The 23,462-nt window shown below is 39.4% G+C and overlaps 3 protein-coding genes across 3 annotated transcripts; 1 reads left to right on the forward strand and 2 right to left on the reverse strand.

Annotated features, from left to right (window-relative positions):
- Positions 1-77: 77 nt before the first annotated feature.
- On the reverse strand, positions 78-7,679 carry cldc1 (C-type lectin domain containing 1). The gene is made up of 6 exons (XM_084556159.1): positions 6,947-7,679; positions 5,793-5,903; positions 3,446-3,571; positions 3,188-3,339; positions 1,140-1,261; positions 78-701 (listed from the first exon to the last, which is right to left on the reverse strand). Exons 1-6 carry the CDS (start codon positions 7,035-7,037, stop codon positions 539-541), a joined length of 765 nt encoding a protein of 254 aa, XP_084412285.1. The 5' UTR covers positions 7,038-7,679; the 3' UTR covers positions 78-538.
- A 181-nt stretch (positions 7,680-7,860) lies between these two features.
- LOC311496341 (perlucin-like protein) lies at positions 7,861-11,159 on the forward strand. The gene is made up of 4 exons (XM_084556160.1): positions 7,861-8,650; positions 8,775-8,926; positions 9,009-9,130; positions 10,993-11,159. The coding sequence occupies exons 1-4, from the start codon at positions 8,506-8,508 to the stop codon at positions 11,153-11,155; spliced, it is 582 nt and encodes a 193-aa protein (XP_084412286.1). The 5' UTR covers positions 7,861-8,505; the 3' UTR covers positions 11,156-11,159.
- A 33-nt stretch (positions 11,160-11,192) lies between these two features.
- cd4-1 (CD4-1 molecule) lies at positions 11,193-18,832 on the reverse strand. Its single transcript, XM_084556157.1, has 10 exons — positions 18,552-18,832; positions 15,030-15,100; positions 14,771-14,929; positions 14,514-14,663; positions 14,020-14,262; positions 13,544-13,924; positions 12,323-12,574; positions 12,075-12,175; positions 11,934-11,971; positions 11,193-11,757 (listed from the first exon to the last, which is right to left on the reverse strand). The coding sequence occupies exons 2-10, from the start codon at positions 15,088-15,090 to the stop codon at positions 11,733-11,735; spliced, it is 1,410 nt and encodes a 469-aa protein (XP_084412283.1). The 5' UTR covers positions 15,091-15,100; positions 18,552-18,832; the 3' UTR covers positions 11,193-11,732.
- Between the last annotated feature and the right edge of the window lie 4,630 nt (positions 18,833-23,462).

A 23,462-nucleotide genomic window follows, 5' to 3' on the forward strand; every position in this document is an offset into this window, starting at 1 on the left:
AATGGTTGGAGTTACTGTTATTTTATCTTATAAGGCCAAATGTACATTAAAGGACCAGACCAGTGATCAGAAGAGTCTGACTATAAAAAATATTTTATTGACACTTACTCTGCAGAGAAGCAACAGGATGCATCTTAAAGGGATAACACATCATAACATTTATAACACAGTGTTGTTAGTAAGACAGATATAATTTTGTCCAAATTTCTATGTCACACAGACAACATTCATAGTCATTTTCGGCAATTAAGGATTATTTACCTAACAACAGTGTCATAGTAATGTTGATGAATACATTTACAACATTGTATAAAATCAGTGTGAAACTAAATGTACATATTTTTTTCTTTCAATGAAATTCAAAAACATAATGTGCATCTTTTTGGCAACTACAATCATGAGCAACAGTATGTCGAGTGCATATTTTAATTCGTCCCAAACATTTAACAATCACTCTTATACTTTTTACATTTTATTCATAGCCCTGTGTTGTTTCTAGACTTTTTGAGATGTGCCACATTTTCACCTTTATGGGAATTCAGTTGAGCTGAATGGCATTCATCTGGCAGATTCGTTTATAAAGGAATTCACAGGGGACATCAAACCATGTCTTTGAGTGGCTGTTTAAAGTAGCACAGTCCTCCCCGTGTTCCCCTCCTGACTGGTGGTTATCTGGCTCTGAGCTCCACTGATCCCAATATCTGAGACAGAGGGAGAGAGTGGGAAAATGTGAAGGATAGGCTCAGCTATAAACAACAGCTGTGAACATTTATGTGAAAAAAAAAAAAAAAAGCTCACCTCACACAACCCCTTCATTTAATAATGAAATGTCTGAACTCTGAGGTATCTGAGATTTGTGACATATGAATAAACAATTGTCTGGATTTTTTAATTTTAGACCTGTTTCGATGTTGTATTACATCACATGTTCACATATGTCATTTTTATGCCTTTAAGCTTTGTAGAACATGTTTTTTTCTTTTTGATTTTTTAGTTTTTTATTATTATTATTTATTATTCAGTATCATAACAATCTCAGTTGACAGACAGACAGACAGACAGACAGACAGACAGACAGACAGATAGATAGATAGATAGATAGATAGATAGATAGATAGATAGATATTAGAGACTATTACTTGTGCTCCAGTGTTGTGTTGTCCACCCATTTCCAGTCTCCTTCCTTCTCTATATCAGACAGGCCGATCCAGAAGTGGTAATCAGATCCGCCAATCCTCCTTGCTTCCTTTTCCAAAGAATCCTAAAAATAATACCAAGCCCAATCAGAACAAAAAACACCCCATGAAACAACCTTATTCGGAAGACACTGGCCTAGTCAGTTGTTATCTATTGATATCTATTGATAACAGCTGAGATGATCATCTATTGATTATCTTTTGATAATCAACTTTATTGACGTGGAGTACAAAAACTTGGAGTATCTTCTTCTCATGTTATATTCTGGTGAATTGAAGGTTCTACAGCATATTTTGGGGGGCATGAATCTCGCTGGATCTTTTTGTTTATCTTCTTTGTTATGTTGGGATCTCTAATCAGTAAGATTTAAATTGGGCTACAGAAATATTGCATATCATTGTTGCCTGTGAAACTGTGCGCCATATTGTACACGCTGGCACTGCCATCATGTACAATATCACAAGGATGAATTGAAGCTGGCATCTTTACACCTGTTCTTCTATGTGTGACAAGACAAAAAAATAAACAAAAAAACAAATCTACACAAGTCTATCAAAGTAGAGGTCTGAGAAAGTGCGGTCACGTGTGTGGAGGATCCCTGAAGACCTATTATAGTACAATCCACTGATGGAATAACCTGGTCATTCAGTAGTCAGCTGACCTCATTCTTTGGGCACATACTAGGCGCGTTCGACTTGATGCAGATCTGAGCAGATCTGACTTGACGTGATGCATGCTGGGTAGAACAAGTTCATTTTAACCAATCATATTCGAGATCTATGAGCATGACAACCCAGCATGCATCACGTCAAGTCAGACTCAGACAGATCTGCATCAAGTCGAACGCGCCTAATGTTGCTGAACCTAGACCTGACCTTGTGCAGTAGGCACTAGGCATGATGGGTGCATCACTTCATCTGCCTCTCTTCTTAGCCTGGTGCCCCCATCACTCTGGAACAGGGTAAATCTGGACTCATCAGACCACATGACCTTCTTCCATTGCTACAGAGTCCAATCTTTATGCTCCCCTAGCAAACTGAAGCCTTTTTTCCTGGTTAGCCTCACTGATTAGTGGTTTTCTTAAGGCTACACGGTTGTTCAGTCCCAGTCCCTTGAGTTCCCTTCACACTGTATGTGTGGAAATGCTCTTACTTTCACCATTAAACATAGCCCTGAATTCTACTGCTGTTTTTCTTAGATTTGATGTCACCAAATGTTTAAGTGATCGCCGATCACGATCTATCAGGATTTTGTTCCGTCCACATTTCTACCTTGAAGTCGATGGTTCGCCACTATTCTTCCAGATTTTAATAATACATTGAACCGTTCTTAACCCAATTTTAGTAGTTTCTTCAATCTCCTTAGATGTTTTCTCTGCTTGATGCATGCCAATGATTTGACCCTTCTCAAACAGACCTAACATCTTTTCCACGACCACGGCATGTGTCTTTAGACATGGTTGTTTAAGAAATGAGAAGCTACTCATTACATCAGTTGGGGTTAAATAACTTGTTGCCAGCTGAAAGATAATCGCCCATGTAGTAATTATCCAATAGGAGGCTCGTACCTATTTGCTTAGTTAAATCCAGGTGCCGACTTTTTTTTTGGCCAGGCAGTGTATTATTAGTAACGCTGGCCGTAAAAAGGTCCTGTGGTGCCCTTAACTTGAATTGAAGTATTAAACATAAGCCAAGCTTTTGCAGAAGAAGAGACCAGATAAAGTCACCTTGCCTAGCAAAGACATTTGTGTGTACAACTATAGGGAACATTGTTACACACTCCCTCACGTCTCTGGTCTTCTTCTCTGACAGCACGCAGTAACCGACCCAATTAAGAGGAATAGGTAACACCTGTGCCGGTCAGCAGGGCACAGCAGTGTTCATTTCGGTCAGTGAAGTTTGCTGATATGTTGTCTTAGGTTCAGCGACACACACACACACGCACACACACACACACACACACACACACACACACACATTAAGCTGCATACATGCTGTTCTATGGTGTGCAGAATGGTAAGATGGCTCCCCATCTCCTCGCAGCTGTCCCTGCTCTTCAGCCAGTCCAGCTTGTCACTGCTGAAATAGTAACATTGATTCCCCACATGGAGCCAGCCCTCAGGACACTCCCTGCACTGCTTCACTGTTAATGAGAGAAAGAGAAAGCAAGATAAAGGGAAGAGGAGAACTGTAAATCAAACGCAGCAGGAAATGAAGATCGTGTACATATTTTATCCACATCCTGCCACCTGTCTTCGAACAGTTCTGTCCCAGGGCGGTGTAGTCCTCACATAGCTGGATGTAACGTCGCTGCACTGATTTCAAACCCAAGGGTGAAGAGTCCAGAGGGGCTTCTGGCACTGGCCTGCCAATCACTGAGAAGGAAGGAACAAAAAATGCCTTATAGTCTAGTCAGTGAGACAAATATCACCCTCAGAGTAGTACTAGGAAAAGTTAAAGGATCTTGAAATTTTTTGGGATTCATCCTGTGGGGATCATGGATCAGGTAGAATTTTACAGTTGCCTGTCAAAAAAATTGTTGAAATATTTTAGTCACAACCGAACAATGATCCACAAACGTGACAAATTAAGGTGTCAATAGATATGCACGCAGCTGTAGAATGTGTTTATTAGCATTGACTCTCAATCTTACAGTGCTAGCATGCTAACATTATCAAACTAGCACTAAACCCAAACTATAGCAGAGGATGATGGGAATGTTATTAGTTTTTCAGGTATTTGACCCAAGGTGTTTGAAGATGCTTAATGAAATGCTAAACGAGCCCAAGAGCCAATCCATCCAACAATAGGTCAGGAGATCACCAAAGTCATCAGGATACACCATCTGGAGACTCAGGGCAATCTATTCAATATTTTTTGGGATGGTACTTGGACCAACATTGTTGTCCAAAACATTACGACTTACAACAAATGCAGTTTTCATACTGTTGTGTTTTCTTCTCTCTCTTCAGACATGAAGATGCTACTCAGTACAGTCTGTGAATCTCCATAAGGTTTTATTGCTGCTCTGGCTGGAATAATTGTGTTTATATGAGCTCCCCTGCGGCTGCATGAAATGATCATTTAAAATCTAGTTTCATTGCCTGATATTTTCACATTTGTGTTTCCTCCATTTCTGCAGCCACTTCCCCTTTGCCTACTAAAATATGTAAAAAAAACAAAAGTCCATAATGTTTTCTAAGAAGACTAACTGATGTAATATAAGTCATAAATACTGATAATGAACATACAGTATATCTACCCGGCTTTTATTAAGAGGAACTGATATAATGACGCCATTTAGACTTTTAAACCTGAAGAGGTATTTTCACTGGACAGGTTCAGAGGAACTGAAGCCTTTTATCATCCTTGAGTTCATTGAGCATATTGTTTGCGTTAATCTTGAGTTACTGTAAGCCAAAAGCGTCACTGTGGTTACTAATTGATTAGAGTCAGCATATATTACAAAAAAGCAGTTCCTCTTAATAAAAGTGACTTCTTATCATTTCCTGGTAACCTTCTGGTGTCAAAAACACAGGTGCAGGTGCTGCTGTGTAGTAAGTAAAATGTGGCTAACCCTAACCTAACCGTAACACAATTTCTCAAATCTGAAAATATGCTTACAATGCTGTTATGAATTCGTGTAAAAATGAGAGATTAAATGTTACAAAGAGCTAAAAAAAAAAATTGGTAGTCGTGGTTTACTGTTCAGCAAATATACTATAATAGAACAAATCTACCCAAGTAAATTATACATATCTTAACTGACCATTGGGCAGTAACTGGGCTGAAATCGTAAAGTAGAATTACATTGTTTTGTTTTGTTTTTCAATCACAACTCATATAGTACGTTACAGATCTAGTTGTCCATAGAAAGATGTTTCGTTTTATTTCCTCCTTTTGTAGCAGGACATGCCAGTCATCAGTTTGAGATACGAACATTGTCCTCAGTAGCTTCTGTGTGCCTGTGTGTGTATGTGGTAGCTGAGGTAATAGATCAAGCACGTACAGCCCCAGCGGTGTTTGTTTTAAATGAGACCGTGTCCTCACAAGCACATTATCGGGCTGAGCTGCCAGAGACTGTTGGCCCTGCAGGAGAAATATTTCACAATTATGGACTTTTTTGCTTTTTCTATTACATGACCCTCACTGGACTGGAGAGAGTGCTTTATCTTTTTTATTGCCAATTATAGTTGTCCAAAAGTACACTGAGCTGAAATAAAGAGGGAATAATCAGCGTGGAATAGTGTGAAACCCACAGGGAGACAGACAGGCATAGACAGTGTACTGTGCAAAAGTGTTAGGCATTCTACATTCACCTACGAACTATCTTCAGGGACAAGAATAACAATGCTTTTGTCTCCCACAGAGCCCTAATCTCATCAGCATGGAGACTGTCTGTGTAGAAACCTACTAAGGAGAGCTGAGGCTATCTTAAGGGCCAAAAATGCTCACACTGAATATTGTTTGATTTATTGTCAATTTTAGAAAGCAACTGTAGTTGAGTGCCTGAATCTTTTGCACAAAAACATACAACACATACTCCGACTTGAGAGCAGGAAATGCAAGAGCTTGTAAGACACTGTTTATACTCACAGAGCACAGTGAGTACGACGTTGGCACAGATGGAGGCCAAAAAGCCAATAAGTATCAGGAGAGCAGACCGACTCTTCAAACACCCGATGCCCTGCTTCAGTCCCTGGGAACCTGATTAGACACAAAACAGTCCACAGCATGGTAGCTGTCAATTTACCCCTTTTTAATCCTCTGGTGTCCTCTGAGTCCAGACTTTAAGTACGAGGAAATTGCAGAGCAGAACCATTTGACCAGAGTTTAGCTTCGTAGCATCGACTATTCCCAAAAGACAACATGTCTGCTGAAAGTGAAGTGAAGTGGAAATTCTCTTTATTTTAGTTTCACACTGCCACATTTGGGCACAAATACTACTGACAGGCTAAGGCCTTTACTCAGGAAACATGTAAATGTTGTGCATTCAAATCTCTGCATATGTATTTTATAGTGCTGATTATGCAGCAGGGTGCCTCCTGACAATAACAATATGTTATGTTAATATGTTTTGATGTTTAATCTGAGAGAGAAAATGCACCATGGGACATGTTTTGTAAAATGATCATATTGTAGCTGTCAGAAAAATGCAGTGGAACACAGAGAGCAACATTTCCTGTAAAAATAGTGACATGGAACAGCAGGCACTAGAACAGATGCCATAGATAGACAGTCTCAAGGTCTTACATGCTGTTACCTGTGGAGTATTTGTTTAATCAATACTGGATAAACTCAAAGTGAGCTGCTTTTGTCAGTAAAACACACATAATTTTACACGATACACTGAAGTGTAAGCAGTTCAAGGTGGAGCTCATTTGAACTCTTCACATATATCTAGTCTGTAGAGCAACATAGCGAAATACAGTTATTCAAATCCTGTTTTATAATAAAGAAAAAAAATTGTTGTTATCATTTTATGCTAAACCTCTACTACACTTCACTTTAGAGGGAACAGTTAAAGTTTTTACTCTTTATGTCGCAGATTCAGATGACAATAAACTCAAATGAATAGCTTTGTCTTGTCACTTTTACTTAAGTTTATAGTCTGGGAACAAAGCTCAGTATCTTGCAACATGGAAAGCAAAATTGTGAACTGTAATTAAGTAAACATTTTAAAGTCTAGCTCTGGCTCCTACGCACATGAAAGCTCTTTACCAACATGCCAACATATACAGACAAAATACCATTGCTGTGTTCGAGGATGAGTCTGTTCCCTCCAGATGTTGGCTCCTCCGAGATCTCGTGCAGGCTGGTGTAGTTTTCTCTCTCCTCCATGCCTGTCCTTGTTAACACCCTTTCTCACTTTGTCTCTCTTTATACCGCACCTCCTCTGGTCCCTAAAGGTTTTGGTATCTCCGCTGCTGAGCAGCAATATTTCTCCTTTAAATTAAATTTATCCCTACTGGTTGATTTATCGAGGCACGTTAAATCAACCTCTACCTATGACACTACAGCAAAACTGAACAAATGTGCACAGAAAAAGCAGCTAAACTTAACTATGCTTTAAGAAGAGAGAACGTCTGAAAAGGGATTTTTCTTTTCAGCCAAACAGGGAGGCTCTTTCCTGACTTTTTTGGCTCAGTGTCATGTATTTCTGCATGTTGCTCTCTTTGTCAAGTTTCCCTGCGTTGCGTAATCTCAGTATTTTCCTCACCACAGAGCTGTGTTTGGAGTGAGACATTGATTCTTGCAATAGCAAATGTGCGATAGATGCGTCAGAAAGGGTGAAAAATGTTTTTAAGAAGTGGAAAAAATACACCATGTGCCTTCAACTTCTCTGACGTGACGTACAAAAAAAAGCTGGAACTGTGGCAGGATGGTATCGGGAAGGCAGCTGGGAACTGTACGTGTCTTGTTTAAGAGAGAACGGCTGAAGTTTGAATAAGGAGGAAAGTACAGCGATGATGCAGGTGATAAGAATTTGTGACGATGTGCAACCACAAATTTTAGCACACCAGTCACTGAAACATCCTTTGCTTTAATTAGTTTTAATAACAAACCTCAAGAAGCAGCAGAGCTGACAATGGCTGTGGGAATAAGGTGCCAAGAAAATAAAAAAATAAATTGGACATATACCAAAAAAAAAAAAATCTTGACAGTCTGTTGGAATTACAAAGAGGGCATCTGGTGTGTGTGTGTGTATGTGTGTGTGGTGAAAGATATTGTTGCAGCTGTTCTACTTATGAAGAGCATACAAATAACCTTAAACACGCACACACAGATGCACACAGATTTCTGGTCAGTGCTGAGTCACTCCTTTTGGGGTTCAGTCTGCACCAGTTTAAAGAAATAGTTAGGAACAGGGAGGGAATTTTGTAAACAAGCTGCATGCCAGTACTCAAATAAAGTGAAATGTTAGTTTATCTCATCCAATATGGCAGGTCATCACCGGCTTGGCTACACAATATTGCACCATCTGAGTTTGTTTGCTTTGATGGTCAAGAACAATCTGTCTGTTGGATTTGTGCAATCTGTACTTTCCGCTCCCCTTTCTTTAATACACAAACCGCTCTATAAAACATCAAGTGTGGGGAGAGGAAGCCAAAGTTTGTGACATCGAGCGAGCTGACAGTCACCATGACTTGTATCGAGAAGAAACGTAAGTCACACTTGGCCAGCAAGTGATATGTGAGAATGTGCCTCTGTTTGTATGTAAGATAATGCTAACATATGCTAATGATATCCGTCATCAGGCACCCTGGGCATTAGAGGCCACACCATCCTCTGTGTTCTGCTTGGCCTGATGGTTTCAGAAATTTCCTCTCAGGCAGCAGAAAGTCAGGAGGGAGAGGTGTCCATTTTAAAGCTGAAACTAAACTCTTTGATGGATCGCTACAAACTTCTGTGTGACCAGTACTCCGACCTGGCACTCAACTGCTCGGCTCCAGGTACTAGGTTCTTCATGCAGGCATCAGCTGATGGATCATAATTCAGCATTTGTCTATATATACTGTTCTGCATCATTCTGTATACTGTTAGCTTTTATTGGTGTATGTCTATCTGTCCTAACAGTGATCAACTGCACAGAGTGCCCTCTTGGTTGGCTTCATGTAGAGGATAGATGCTTCCTCTTTAGCACTGACAAGCTTGATTGGCTCTCCAGTAAAGAAAAATGTAAAGAGATTGGCGGCCATCTTGCCATGTTGACCACCAAAGAACAGCACGTAAGTCTTTGTGCATAATGTTTTATCAACTAATTGGTCATATCACACTTGGAATATTAATGTGAATGCAACATATTTTCAGGAAGCTGTTGAGAAAGAAGCCAGGAGGATCGGAGGGTTTTTCACAGATTACTGGATTGGACTGAGTGATATTGAGACTGAAGGAGACTGGAGATGGGTGGACAACTCCACGCTTAAAACTCCGTACGTATGAAATTACTACATGACAGAAAGGAATTTATTTACTAGAAATGTCCAGTTATAGCTTGTGTGATATCTGTGTATAAGGACATATAAAGACGTGACAAGCAGCAAGGGATAACTATGCATATAGAGCAGAGGTCTTCAACAGGGGGTCGCCGACCCCTAGGGGGTCCGCGGAGGTACTGCAGGGGGTCGCGAAAGTTTTGGTTGATTAGACATTTTTTGTCTGGTGTGCCACCCCCGCAGTTTTTTCCACAAATTTAAATGTCTTTAAATACACATATACATAAGTAGGGGGTCCCCACTCCATCTCTACATCGGTTTGGGGGTTCTTGGCCTAGAAAACGTTGAAGACCCCTGGTATAGAGCAATATTAGGAAACTATTTTACTTTGAAACAGCAGTTTCAAAATCATATGATGGTACACTGTAACGGGATAATCCTTCTTTCCCCTGAAAAGCCTGTTCTTGGATGGTGTAACATGGCTTCATCGTTCACCATCTTGTGAGAAGTTCATCAAATTATACGGCACACAAGGAGCGTGTCTTCAGTACTGGTATCAGAATAAAAACAAAGATGGCAAAGATGAGGAGAGGATTTAAAGAGAAAGCAAAATGCAGATGTATGCCAAGCCTTCTGGCTTTTGGGCTAGTTAATACAAGCCGACTTGTGACCGTATGTCCTGTGTTCCTACGTTTTGGTTGCGTTTGTTAAATTGTTGACTCGCTGGTAGCCGATATATCCAAAGTCAGCCCATTTTAAAAGCGATGCCTCGCTATAAAGAGACCAGTTTGGTTGTCTATGGCTACGAGGATGATGAAATGTAAGGTAACATAAAAACACACTTGGTCAGTGGCTACCGTTTGTCTATCATCACTGATGAACATGAAAATGACTGGAATTATCTCTGATTAACAGTGTGTTTATCTATTTTTATTACCCTTCAAATGAATTAATGTTCAATTAATGCTCATAAACAGAGCGTGACCTTCTTACAGAAAGACGACACAAACATGACAAACACTCTTAACATTAACAAAAAGCATATGCAACCCTCTAAATGTGAATACAAGCAAAAAAGTCTATCCACTCAGTGAGAGATTTACAGATGTTGTACAGACGTATAATGAGGGCTTTGTGTTCCAGATTAGTTGTAATGTTGCCACTCTGTCTTTTATTTAGGTCTCAGATGCTGTAAAGGCAGCACACAGTGTGACACCTACACACAATTAATTTTGTGCATGTTCACAATGCTGGCATTACAATAAGGGTTACTATTTTTTGAAACATCTGAAGTCAAGCCAAACATGAGGATCAGCACTGACAGACACATCTGAGACGACTTCGCTGAGCTTGCCTCAAAGAATGTGTTCAGTGTATAAGCAGAGCAGTGTAAGTCACAGATGTTAACATTTGCTATTTGGCAGCATCTGTTAAGGTGTCAGGTGTAGCAGATATTTTGAACCTGATCATGGTGAAGACATCGTCCAAATGTTTAGGACCATTCGATAGACACTTTTCTTAGAAGACATTTCGATTTGTCACAGTATTGAAAGCACAGGTGTGTTAAAGATGTATGTATTCCACTTAGTGCAGTCCCTGCTTGTATGCACGTTGTCAGGGGTTACTGACATATGTAGCTTTGTTGTGTCTAAGATAGTATAACACAATTCCTGATTGACCACTATAAGCGATTCCCGTTTTGCAACATCAACATCCTTGTCACAATATTCACATTAGCATATCTAGGAACAGATTTCCTTTCACGAGCAGTCATGTTTTGCACTATTAAAACAGTTGAACTCAAACTTAAACTTTCACAAGCTGATTTTTCTTTTCTTTTCTCTCTTTTCATTATAAAGATTTTGGAACACATGGAAATCAGAGCCGGACAACAACCTGTCCGGTGGGGAGGAGGGAGAGGACTGTGTGGTGGTGGACAGCTACACTCAGAGCTGGTACGATGTCCCCTGTTCCTTTTTGTACCTGCGAATCTGTCAGATGGATGCCATCCCGCTCCAGTGAAATCCCCACCACCACGCTACTGCAGGGCCGCCATTCAGCTTTGAAAGATATTCATGCTTTATTGAAAAACTTCACGGTACATTTATGACAGTGGCTGATGACTTTATACAGTATTTTACAGTTTGTGTAGGATCTCTAAAATTCTGCAAGAAGACTCTCATTTGAAGAAACAATGTATCATCGTGTGTACATGAATAAAGCATGTGTAAATATTTGCTCAAGCAAGCAACTCTATCATTGAAGAATTATATAGTATCATAAAAAATATACACAACAAAATCTGGAGAAAAATGAAGATAAAATAATATGAAGAAAATAAAGTTACTGGCAGTATTCGTTTGTCACAGATAAACTGATTATGTTACAAATATAAAACCCAAACGGACTAATATGTACAACAACAAAATACACTTCCTGTGATGAGACTTTATCATCCGTCCATTCAACAACACGTTCTTAATCTTTCAGACTCTCATGTAACCCAGCTCACAGAGGTACATCGTTTGGTAGACTGAATCCATCCCATCAGGAGGGAAATTCCTCAGGCGCCCTCTTGACAATGTCTTTCTGGGAGATATTATGTTTTGTAAAATCCTTTGGGGCTGAAAAAGAAAACCAAATGTTTCTGTTTGAGTTGTGGAAAGAGACGCAGAGCTACAAAGAACTAAATCTTCACAAAATACCTTCTCCTGAAAGTATTGTTCAGATGCATTGTGTGCGTAAGTGTGAATGTGTGTTTGGAGGCATTTCATCAGCTCAGGAAATGGTTAGTACGTACTTTTTGCATTGGCAGAACCTGGGGCGTCTCTTCTTCCGCTAATGTGAAACCACAAAAAGAGAGACAGGCAGGTAACTCTTTGTACCAATCTAACACTCAAATGGGATCAAGCAGAAAGGAATAAGAATTGTTTAAATGTACTTGTCTGCGTCGACAGAGGATGACAGCCAGTACGATGAGGAGGAGTATGATGACTGCCGCGCTGCATATGATCACTAACATCCACACACTCAGTTTGGGCTCTGGAGACAACAGACGCAGAGAGTCATCAAACAGTGTACAGCACAGAGTAGACATCACGTAAAACCTAGTTTCTGCCGTAAAACGTTGTGGCCACAAGGTCATGCCCTTATCATATTTCCTGCACTTTTCTCACTTCCGCTGCTCACCGATCTTCAGCGTTATCACAGCTGACGTCAGGGTTGCGCTACTCTGCCGAAGCTCGCACTTCCACTTTCCGCTATGTCCTGTGCCCACTTCCTCGATGGTGAAATTGGCCCGATGAAGGTCAGGAATCGGTGGGGACAATTTTTCAGGTGGGAACCATATCAGTTTCGCGCCAGGGGGCAGTGGATTGCCAGTGGTGCAAGAGAGGCTGACCTGCTGGCCGGAGATTAACTCCGTTCCTGGGGAGGAAAAGACTGGAGACAGAGACAAACAAAGAAATTTAAGTTATACATGTGAAATGCAGTTATCGTCTTTCTCTGCATTTACTATTACTGTATATTACTATGATTATACTCAATAATGATTTATGAATATACAGTAGATTGATAATATCAATATATATATAAAAACACACTTTATATTAGCCTTAATGAGAAAATAACATTCAAAAAATAATGCAGCCTAGTGGTACAGCACTGGTCAGTTTAAATATAGAGAGACAGAATTACAGAAAATCAGCTACATCTTGTTAATTAGTCATCGTGTTGTTTCTGAAAGCAAAACTGCTCCACCTGGCCTCTACCTTGAAATGTGAACATTTACTTAAACTTACATGACATTAAATTCCAAATCCTACATTTATTTATAAATATATTTCATTTGATTTTATTATAAGTTTACTTGTCGACGACCTGAGGCTGGTTGCCGGCGACAATCAAATACATTTCTGAGCGTCATAAGGCTCTTGTAAAGCAATTTGTCTTTAATTAATCCATCAGATCTGTGGATTTTTTTTCTTTCTCTGGCTTCAGTCCAGTTCAGATAGAAATGTGAAATCTTATTCTTGCACAATAAATCCTCTAAATAGTCTAATTAAGATTCATTGTGTTAACGCATTCCTCTGGTAAAAGAAAAAGCTCATTATACTCAATTACAACAAGTGGAGCTAGACAACTGAGTTAGCCACTGAATTAGAAACATGTCACACTGGGGACACTTCCGAATAAACGCCCACAGCAGAGAGATGGAAACACTTGCACGGTACAACAGAGCAGGGGCAGAGAGGTAGAAAAGAAACGACAACTCTAACTCTGAATGAAAATTACGAAGAGGCAAAAGCACTACATATACAAAAAGACGACAGAAATAACAAAAGAACAAGCACAATAAAATGCACATGACAGATGGGAGTGTAACGCAGAGTCAAATCAGTTTCAACTTACTTTGCAACACTTCCACGTGCACAGTGGTGTTCAGAAACGCACCGTTTTTAAATTTCATTAAGCACGTGTAGTCTCCTGCGTCTTCTCCTCTGCCCCGATTTCTGGTCAAAGACAGATTTCCTTTTAGTCCCTGGCCTGTTACGGGATTAAGTCCTTTGTCTTGCTTTTTTTCCCACTGCATTGAAACCGGAGAGAGACTGTAGAGCTCCTGGGAACTGTGACCTGAGGATGATTTAGGGCGGAAGTGCCACTGAACTTCCTGGATGCCCCTTTGTTTGATTTGGTCCCAGGAGATGTAGGAAGGAAAAGAGCAAGGGACGGTGAGACGTGTGTTTGAAGATGTATAGATATACAGACGACGTGAAGGCTCAGGGGAGAGGTCTAGAATGGAGTAAAAGATGAATTATTACAATGTTATACTCAACATAAGAGCACTATTTTCTTTTCTAAATAAATGTACGCACACATCAACTCACCCAGAACTGTAACAGAAACAGAGGCCCTGTATTCTTTTTCGTTATTTGTCACAACACAGGTCCACTGGCCATTGTCCAGGGTTGTGGCTCTTATTTTGAATGATGCCTGGTTATCTTTCACTTTCTCTTTCCCGGGATTGAGCCAGTGTATTTGCGGTTTATTTTGTGTCGGAGGAATCCCCAGGTCGCAGGCCAGAGACAGATCCTCTTCAGGCAACAGAAGAGATGCTGGATCCATACTCACTAGGACAGAAATTGAGCAGCATGAATAAAACAGAATGGAGGCGACAAATACAAAAACTACTGCTGAAAAATGTCAACCATATAGTGAATAACAGAACAGCCTTGTTTTTTTCAGCTTGGCTACCATGGTGTTGCTTGCATTAATTTAAAAAATACACACTAGTTGTATCAAGTAAAATAACTCTTTAAATGAAAAGGAATCATGATAGTGAAATGACTGCACTGCTCAGGTTTGTTGTTTTGATTCTTACCGTTGAACTTGAGTACTTTATACACTCTTGTGAAGACAGTTTTACGATTTAATTTTACTTCACAGATAAAAGTCCCAAAGAAGTTCTCTTGGAAGTCTTTGATGGTCAATGCATTTCCAGACGCGGTCAACCTGCTTTTCCAGTCTTCATCTGCAAGGAAAGGACTGATTGAATTAGTATCATTATCAGAAGGACATTTATACATGTGTTTCATCAGCTGGTGTCAACACAAATTATATATCAAATATACTGATCACCTTCAGTGAATTTCCATCCACCATAAGGGTTGAACAAGGCTCGTGCATCGCTATCACTTGAACCAAAGTACCAGTACACATAATGTTTCTGGATATCGATCCCCGTAGTGCGAAGGTTAACTGTCTCTCCCACCTGAGCATACTCCACCTCCTCACCCCCTACGAGAGAGCACAGGATATAATGTGTTGATGTTAAAACCAAACTGTTACATCCCTCAAAAAACAAACAAACAAAGAATCTGCAATCAATGCATCTTACCAGTCACTGATATGAGCACAGCAATGAAAACCACGGTGAAATGAATTAAGTTATTCATCATGGTCAGACGTCTATAGAAGAAAAAAAGAAAAAAATCTAATTACATATTTCATGATGTTGAATTAAGAGAGCACTCCAATAGCACCTGAAAGTGCAAGGATAAGGTGTTTTACAAGGTGGAAAAATGTGATCAGAAATGTATTTTGTTGTAACACAAGGAGATACTAAACCGTAAAATACACTTATAATCTGTTGGAAATTCCACACCATGTCGATGTACGTTTTACCGCGTAGGTGCATGTGCAGTGGAAAACAAATGGGCCAAGCCTTGTTGAACACCGCCAGCACTTTTTTGGCGGTCATTTAAGAATTCTGATAATCAATTTCTGTGGTACAACCATTCTGATGAACCAATTAATGTCTCTATGACAGATGAATGATATGTTTATTCACAACAGAATAAAACTATAAATGTAGAAATCATAAATTTCTAGTTTATTATGTTCACCTATTATACAGGAGACAGACCATAAGAACCAAAATCTAAATCAATCTAAAACATAAAAGGTTCACGGAGGACTAGCATGAGATCTTTAACTGGTTTGTACAATGTTTAACAAGTCAAGTTAAACATTACAGTTCTCAATATAAATACTTTCTGTCATGACAACTTTAGAAAAGTATTATTTTGGGGAATTCAAGTTTTTCAGACGTCCTTACTTTAGAGCTATAATTTTATATGTGTATCATATTTTAGTTCAAAGTGAAATCATTCAGCAGGAAGCGATGGGGGGTTTTGTGGTGGTCTCAGATTTAGAGAGATTTGAGAAGATAAAAGACAAAGAGTTCACAGAGTCGAGAGTAGGCGGCCTGTGGTGGGCTTTGGATGAAAAGAAGCAGACAAATGGCGGAGGGAAGAGACACAGAGCGTAAGCTGGGTTGTGGTGGGACTTGATTTAGTTAAGGTGCAGATTCTTATCCCGATCATCCCCTCCTCTCCTCCCCCTCTGCCTCTCACACCCCCTCTCTTCCTCCCCTGTTCCACGAAAGACGGATCTCTCCACGCTTTAAACGAAGAAAAAAAAGAGACCACAGCACGAGCAGCACACCTAGACTGTGGTTTAAGGTAGATGTTTCTCCCTTATCTCTTCTTCTCCCCTCTTTGCTTCAACACAATAACATGTGCACAAAAGGGCTTTTTTTATTAAAGAAAAAGAATAAGAACAGGAGCACCTTCTGATGCCCCCTGCAACCTCCAACCTTCAGGAGAAAAGGATCATTTAAAGACAAAAGAAAGAGAATGATTTGTTGTATTACTGCGTACTCATCAAAGGATTTTATTTTTTAATCACACACTGCGTGGATTTCTTGCTCTTGTGCCACACCTCAGTCATGGAGGAGGACTCCTCTTGTCGTATATAATAATTTGACCTTTTAGTAATTTTTATATCGCAGATTCATTTCTTGATTAAATTCCGATCAAAATCAACTATCAATAAAGAAACGTTTTTCTACTATTTCTTTGAAGGTTTGTAAATGTGCAGGTCAAGCTAAAGCGTCAGGGTCCTGAGTCGCATTTCAACGTACAGAAGAAAAAATGTGAGAATTTTTATTACTGAAAAGTTTCTTCAGTATTGAGATCAAATTAAATCTTATGCGAAAAATAATGCAGAATAGTTTGTGTTGTTTTGAATCAGGATTAAATGTATTACACAGTGTAAACAGGTGAAGAGACGCTACGTCGAGCGCTGGTGTCCTTTTGGGGTATTTGCTCAGGCTTTAACTAAAATAAGAAGAACTAATGATTGTACATAAGCTAATAAAAGCAAAAATATGTTTTCACTGCATAAAAATATCAAAGTCGAAGGTTAGGATCAAGAGCGCAATGTTCCTTATAGTTTGGGTCCACCTTGATCACCTTTGTGGCATGTCACTCATCTCAATTCTCCGAAGATGCATAAAATGTAAAAAACGATGATTAAAAAAATATTACAACTCATCAGTAAACCTTTCACTATTAGAGAAAACACATGATGTCTTCAGGGTTATAGCCTTCCGCATAAATGTCTCAGGATAAATATTTACCTGTATTGAAGTCACAAGGTACTCTTTATTTTCATTATACCTACATTTTACAAACACAAAAATTCTTCAAATGGCTTTAAAACGTTTACATCTGTCTGAGGCCTTGCATGGTACAGAAAGAAACTCATCATTTGCATCGACAGGCGCTCAGTCAGTCAGCTCCAGCAAAGCAACATTAAACATTAAAATCTGAGGTGATGTGTGTCAAGGAAAAACTCTCTCTGGTTTATGCACGTTTCCAGTATATCAATATAAGATCGAGGACATGTGAATGTGTTATTTCACCTTTCACATGGGATTTGATAGAAAATAAATAATGTTGCATTATTTATTAGACCTGAGATGAGAGTTTGTAAGAAAAATAAAAAAATAAAAAGCACGAGCGCAGGCCCAAGACAGAGTGAAACCTTTGATTAACAGATACTCAGATGAACAACCATCGCACCTGTATGACCCAGAAACCAAGATGATTACATCTGTGGCCAGGAGGGAGCACTGAAATCAAATGCACCAGAGATGGAGGGGGAGGGGAGGATGAGGGTCAGATACGGCAGAGAGGTGAAGGAGGGGAAGTGAATGAGTAGAAGAAAAAGGGAAACACACAACAGACAGGGTAACAGATAAACTTTAAAGCTGGAGCATATTTAGTTTTCATTGTAAGATTAAAATCTTTCTCTCTTTTTGGACACATTAAGTCAATTTGACATAGTCTTGTGTCTTTAATTTGACTTCTCATTAAATTACGCATACAGTTTGCAATCGGAGAAGAATATGAATGAGAGAAATACTTAAAGTAAATAAATTAAGCGGACCACAGATTTTTCACCTGCAAACAAATTATATTTAATGAAATGTCAATATATTTTGCTGATGGTCATATGGTATTTTAAGGTTCATACAGTATTAAAGCCCTAATGTAAAACGCATACATACTCCTTTTATATGGTATTTTAAATTCATAATTTGTAAACTGTTTGTAAATTATATGCACGGCGGTAGTCCATGTTGTATTGGTGAGCTGCCTCATATTAAATGATGATAAATTTGAACAAAACACGAAGTTAGAATGAAAAAATATAATATATTGGCTGTACCAAAATATACAACGAGATGAGATGACATTCAGTTTTTATACGTTTGATGTCATTGTTTATTTTTTGCTCTCCTTTAGTTTTTTCTTTTTTGTAAGAACACCTTTGTGTAATTTATTTACACGCCTTGTCTTGGAGCTGTTATTACACAGATATATACAACTTAACATGACATTATGGCCTCACGGGGGCCCGCTGAGGCCCTGCAGGCTTATGATTCAAAATTACTATTGATAAGTAGATGTTCAACTGCTTCTTCTTCAATACAAACACTTATAACAGTTATTATATTTCTGTAGTACGTGCATGTCGACGCCAAAATTTGATCAAATGACAGTATACTTACAACCCGCTGGTGAGTGTCCCTCTGTGCTCAGTGATGCGGAGTCAGGCGGAAATGTCTTGTATTTATCAAACGAGCAGTCTTTTTAAGTGTCGTTGCACCTCCCTCAGCAACGATTGGTCTGGAAAAAGACACACAGATGTCGATCAAAGCCAAAATCAGAATAGTGACCTTTGATTGGTTGTTACAGACAAGGAGGGCAAGCTCTCTTTACGAAACTTTTCTTTAACATCTTAAACTATTTAGGGCTGAAGTGTTATCAGGGACCGAAATACCAGTTTATAATATAGATACCATAAAAAATAAGTGAGAAATGATGACAGTGTTTAATCAGCGAATTAACATTATGTGGTGATTCTCTATGTTTCTACTTTTTGGTCTGTCTAACAGATATAATAACAAATAAAAATCTTAATCTTAATGGGCTAAAATTGTTGTCTGAGTTGCTGCCTGAAAATTAGAGAAGGGTCTCACTGGACTCATTATCTATCTCTGGCATGTTCTAAATAGCGCGTGGATGGCTTACGGCCCAATTTATTATAATTTTCCCCCGGTCCTATAATTGCACTGATTTAGATACATAATTAGTGTGTCCGAATTCAAGCAATAACTGCTGGAAGAGCTTTAACAAAAGCAGTTGATGGATGCAAATTTAAAATGCAGCGTTTCCTAAAAAGAAACGGCTAAAGTGCTGAATGAAATAAGAGAAAATACATAGGTTGGGGGATGTTTTTCACTATACAGAAAGAAGGGATTGTGTGTTGGTAACGTTAAAATAAAAGACCTAAAACCAACTATGGATGCTCTCGTCTCCTCTATAAAGTCACACTCAAACATCGCCACGATCAGTCTCCGTGCACGTCTTTACAGACCTCTCATGAAAAATGTCTTTATCATTACATTATCATCGTGTTTCAGTGTCTTCCAGAAAGAGAACAAATGCTGCTGTGTGAATACTGGCAGCAAATCGTCTGTCAATCCATAATCATGTTCATAGTTTTAAAGTTCACAACAAGATAAATGGAAGTTAACGGCGCACAAAGTCTGCAGCAGACATTTGTCTGACAAACAAAGAGACAGGATCTTTCTTTTCGAAACCGTTGTGCCTAACCTGTAATAATGTAAAAACACTAAAAACAAAGAACACATTCAGAAAAAAACATACACAATATTTTCTCCTTCAATTTCCCGCTTAGTAAACTTTAAAGTCACCGGTAATCGAGCATGTTATCTGTACCTGCTCCTCATAGCGCTCTGTTGACGATACAGTATCAGATTAAACATTCAAATCCAAGACACAGTTATCTGGCTTCACAAAAGGGAAAATTCTTGGCCATTTTATTAATTAAATTTACTCGTAATGAAAGACGTAACGTCTTTGGCAGTAAAATTTGATCAAGTGGAAATTTAATCAAGTGTTGGCGTTCGTTAAACGCGGCAAAAGGTCCGTTTGGCGGGTTTAACGAACGTCCATGGGCAAGAATTTGCATTTCCACGTGTATGGTAGAAACAGTTTTCACTATCTGATTTGATTCCTGTTTCTATCTTTAGTTACAGACAAACCAGTTTTAACGGTGTAGCAGGTCAAAAACAAACCTTTCAATGTAAAGTTTATCGCGCACAGCGTTCGTCCATAAGACACTTGAGATAAATGTCATTCTTGCCCGGCATCACCACCTCTGGTGAACTCATTGAGGAATAAATATTTGTATTTAAACTGATATTTTTTTTGCAATAAAGTTAAGCTTTTACGGCGCTGCATAGTCCAGTTAAGTTTGCGGGCCTTCAGCGGCGTTGAATGTGAACTGTGTTGAACGTAAACACATTGTTTCATTTCTTATTTTGTTGAGGGTTTCGGTGACGTGAAGAAAATCAGAGGTCAGTCACACTGTGTAAACTTCAGATCGCACTCTACAACACACACGGTTTCTTTCTTTCTTTACTTATTGGATACAGGCCTCACACGGCTCACAGGTTGTACACCTGTGGAGGAGCAAAACATCTGCTTTGTCTTATCTCAGCTCTTAAACTGCTGTAGTCACGTCTGCATTCAGCACAGCAGCAACATAACATCTGTGGATGTGTTCTTATCGTCCCCGTAGAAGTAATACACACAACTGTACTGTTGCTGCTACAGTATGGTCTTACAGGTGTGCTGATCTGATAAGATTACAGGAGTTAGATACTGAGATGGTAAATCCTTCAATAACACTTTGTATTGTAAACTAATCACAAAATTTGAGAGTTTGTGACAAGGGAAAGAAATATAAATGACACCGGCTGCTATAGTCGACATGAGTTTAACTTTGCAGACATCAGTGGGTCCGCCTTAAAGATAAAGTATTGCACTGACACTGACTTAAAGTCCGTTTGGGTCTATTTTCTTCTCGCGCCGTGTTGACGAGGGAGCTTGCACACTGCACAACAAAATAAAAATCCTTCTTCATGAGGAAAAGGGCTGATCTGTCTAAGAACGCCTCGCCCCATGCTAACTAATGACAGCTACGGGATCAGTTAAGGGACCTGCGCTGTAGAAACGCAGCGCCGAGGTGGTTTAGCGTCGTGAACCACAACAAGGACAAAACAAACATCTCGCACACGTCTCATGTATCTCTCTGAGGTTTCCTTGCCGTCTCTCTGTACTGCCTTCATGAAGGGCTCACACCTGCTTCTGTTCCCTCTGAGCTCAAAATGAAATGAAAGAGGCCTTTTTGTTCGCTCTCACAGCAAAACTTTCAAATTATGGCCGCCACGCTGAAGCATTTACTTCTAGGCCTTGTGTCAATACGCAGTCTCCTTAAAGAACCTCTGGACTTAAATTGGCTGCAAAGGTTCAATCAGACACTCTTTCCTTTCCCCCGTGGATGCAGGTATGTTTTCGTGAATTGCGATTTTGGTGGAAAACACCTGAAAGTGAGGACTCCCTCATTAGTCACACACTTAACGAAGGCGTGCATACCACATTGTGTCATTACTGAAAGAGAAAAAGACAAAGTGTGGGCCACAAGTAAGAAAGAAGAATGATTCACTTTTTTCATATACATGTCTTGCTTCCCCATCCTCCATTCTCTCCTACAGAGGGTTTCCCTCGGCACCCGATATAAATTTTTCTGTCCCCGACTCTTTAGTATTCGATAAACGTTTCAGGTTAGCGTTATGGTGCGTGATTCAAGCAGGAAGTCTAAAAACTGGAGGCCGTCCACGACTCTGTGAAGAGGGGGAGGTGCCGAGGAGTTTGAGCGTTTTGGTGTCTGTGAGGCTTCTGATATTTCACAAATAAAGAAAATGTCAGTGGAAATGAGGTTGAGAATCAGAAGCAAGTGACATTCTGCTCAGTGACTGAAAACATCTTGTCTCTTGAGGGGAACTTCATTCAAGCTTCTCTGAAACCTCAGACTTGTGAAACAGTAGATCAAGACAGAAAAGTTTACTGTCTCTCCCACTCACCACTCCATCATTCGTACAAAGTTATATTTTGCTGCACTGTTTGTAGGCTGCTGGGTAATCACTTCATCTGAATGGAAATTAAGCTTCTTCTTTACTGGTTAGCGTCAGCGTAGATTTGAACAGAAGGGTCGTGTTTGTTCATACTTCCTGAGAAATGTAGCTGCGTATACAGCATGTGAACAGAGTTGTTTTTAGTTTAGGAAAACTACATCAGGGTAGAGCAGGAGATGAGATTCATCACACCGCTACAATGAAGTAATGATAAGGTTGAAGCTGATGAGGTGATGACGTTGGTTTACCATGGAAAAAGTGGTGTACGGTTCCGCAGCGCCTACATATGCAAGCATTTGTGTAACTCAAGTTACTATATTCCTGTAAATAATCAACGCAAGCAGACCATTTATCTTACTGTGCAAAAAACAGACCAGGGACGCCAAAATGGAAACAAAACAAAACAAAACAGCTGTCAGCTTTAGATTATCTATAAAAATAAGAGAAAAACTTTCCAGCATTCTTGATTACTGCAGTAAAATTCAGTTTTCAGTGTCAGTAAATGATTCGTTAGTGTTCTCAGTAATACATTATACTTTACGGTCAGTATATTATCATGGAAATGTTTATATAACATTCAAACATGAGCTACATTTGCATCACTTCTTCACTTTAACCGGAGCAAGTAGATGAAAGTGCAGAGCTAACTGCAAAGAAAGAGGAAAAGCCACAGTTCTCCTACATTACCACTCTCTGTAAAGATGGCTGGATTAAAGTTTGGTCAACAACGTTCAGCTTTGCTTTGCTCCTTCAGTCAGAGTTGTAGCCGAGTAGTTTGGATCCAAAGACTTCCTTAAAAGAGCACAGGTGTGCACTAGACCGGTGTTCGTTCTCCGGTTATCATTACACCTCTTCTATACCAACAGCGAAGGTTTCAGCTTAATGAGGAATTGAAGTCCTGCTCAACAACAAATCGCTTTCGTCATTGAAACAAAAAGAGGGAATAAAGTAAAAATATGGGAACTTTGAGAAAGTTTTAGAAATTATTTTCACACAGAAGGAAGTGCTTCTGTCATAGTAAATCGCATTAGAAGGTTACTTCCAGGAGGCACAGTTACAGTGAACAAAAACAGTTTTTTCACAGCATATACAAAGTGCGAGCGTCGATGTTAAATCATCAGCTTTTCAGTGATTTTTATATTTTTTATTTATTTTTTTTAAATCAAGCAGAGATGATATGATCTGAAAATGTTTGTACCTTTATTTTAAAAATTAGAAGCCGTATTTAATGACACTAAACGACAGTGTGACAGATTTCAGAGAAAAAAGGTTCATAAAAGGGCCTCTCAGTTTGGCACATCGTGACTTGGGAACATTTACCCACTCTTGTTCGCAAAAACATCCAGATCTGTCAAATTACGAAGCCGTCTCATCTCCGGGTTCACCCAAAGATTTTCTATAGGGTACGGGCCTAGG

The sequence above is a fragment of the Chelon labrosus genome, assembly GCF_963514085.1.
Source record: "Chelon labrosus genome assembly, chromosome: 12".
Classification (NCBI taxonomy): domain Eukaryota; kingdom Metazoa; phylum Chordata; class Actinopteri; order Mugiliformes; family Mugilidae; genus Chelon; species Chelon labrosus.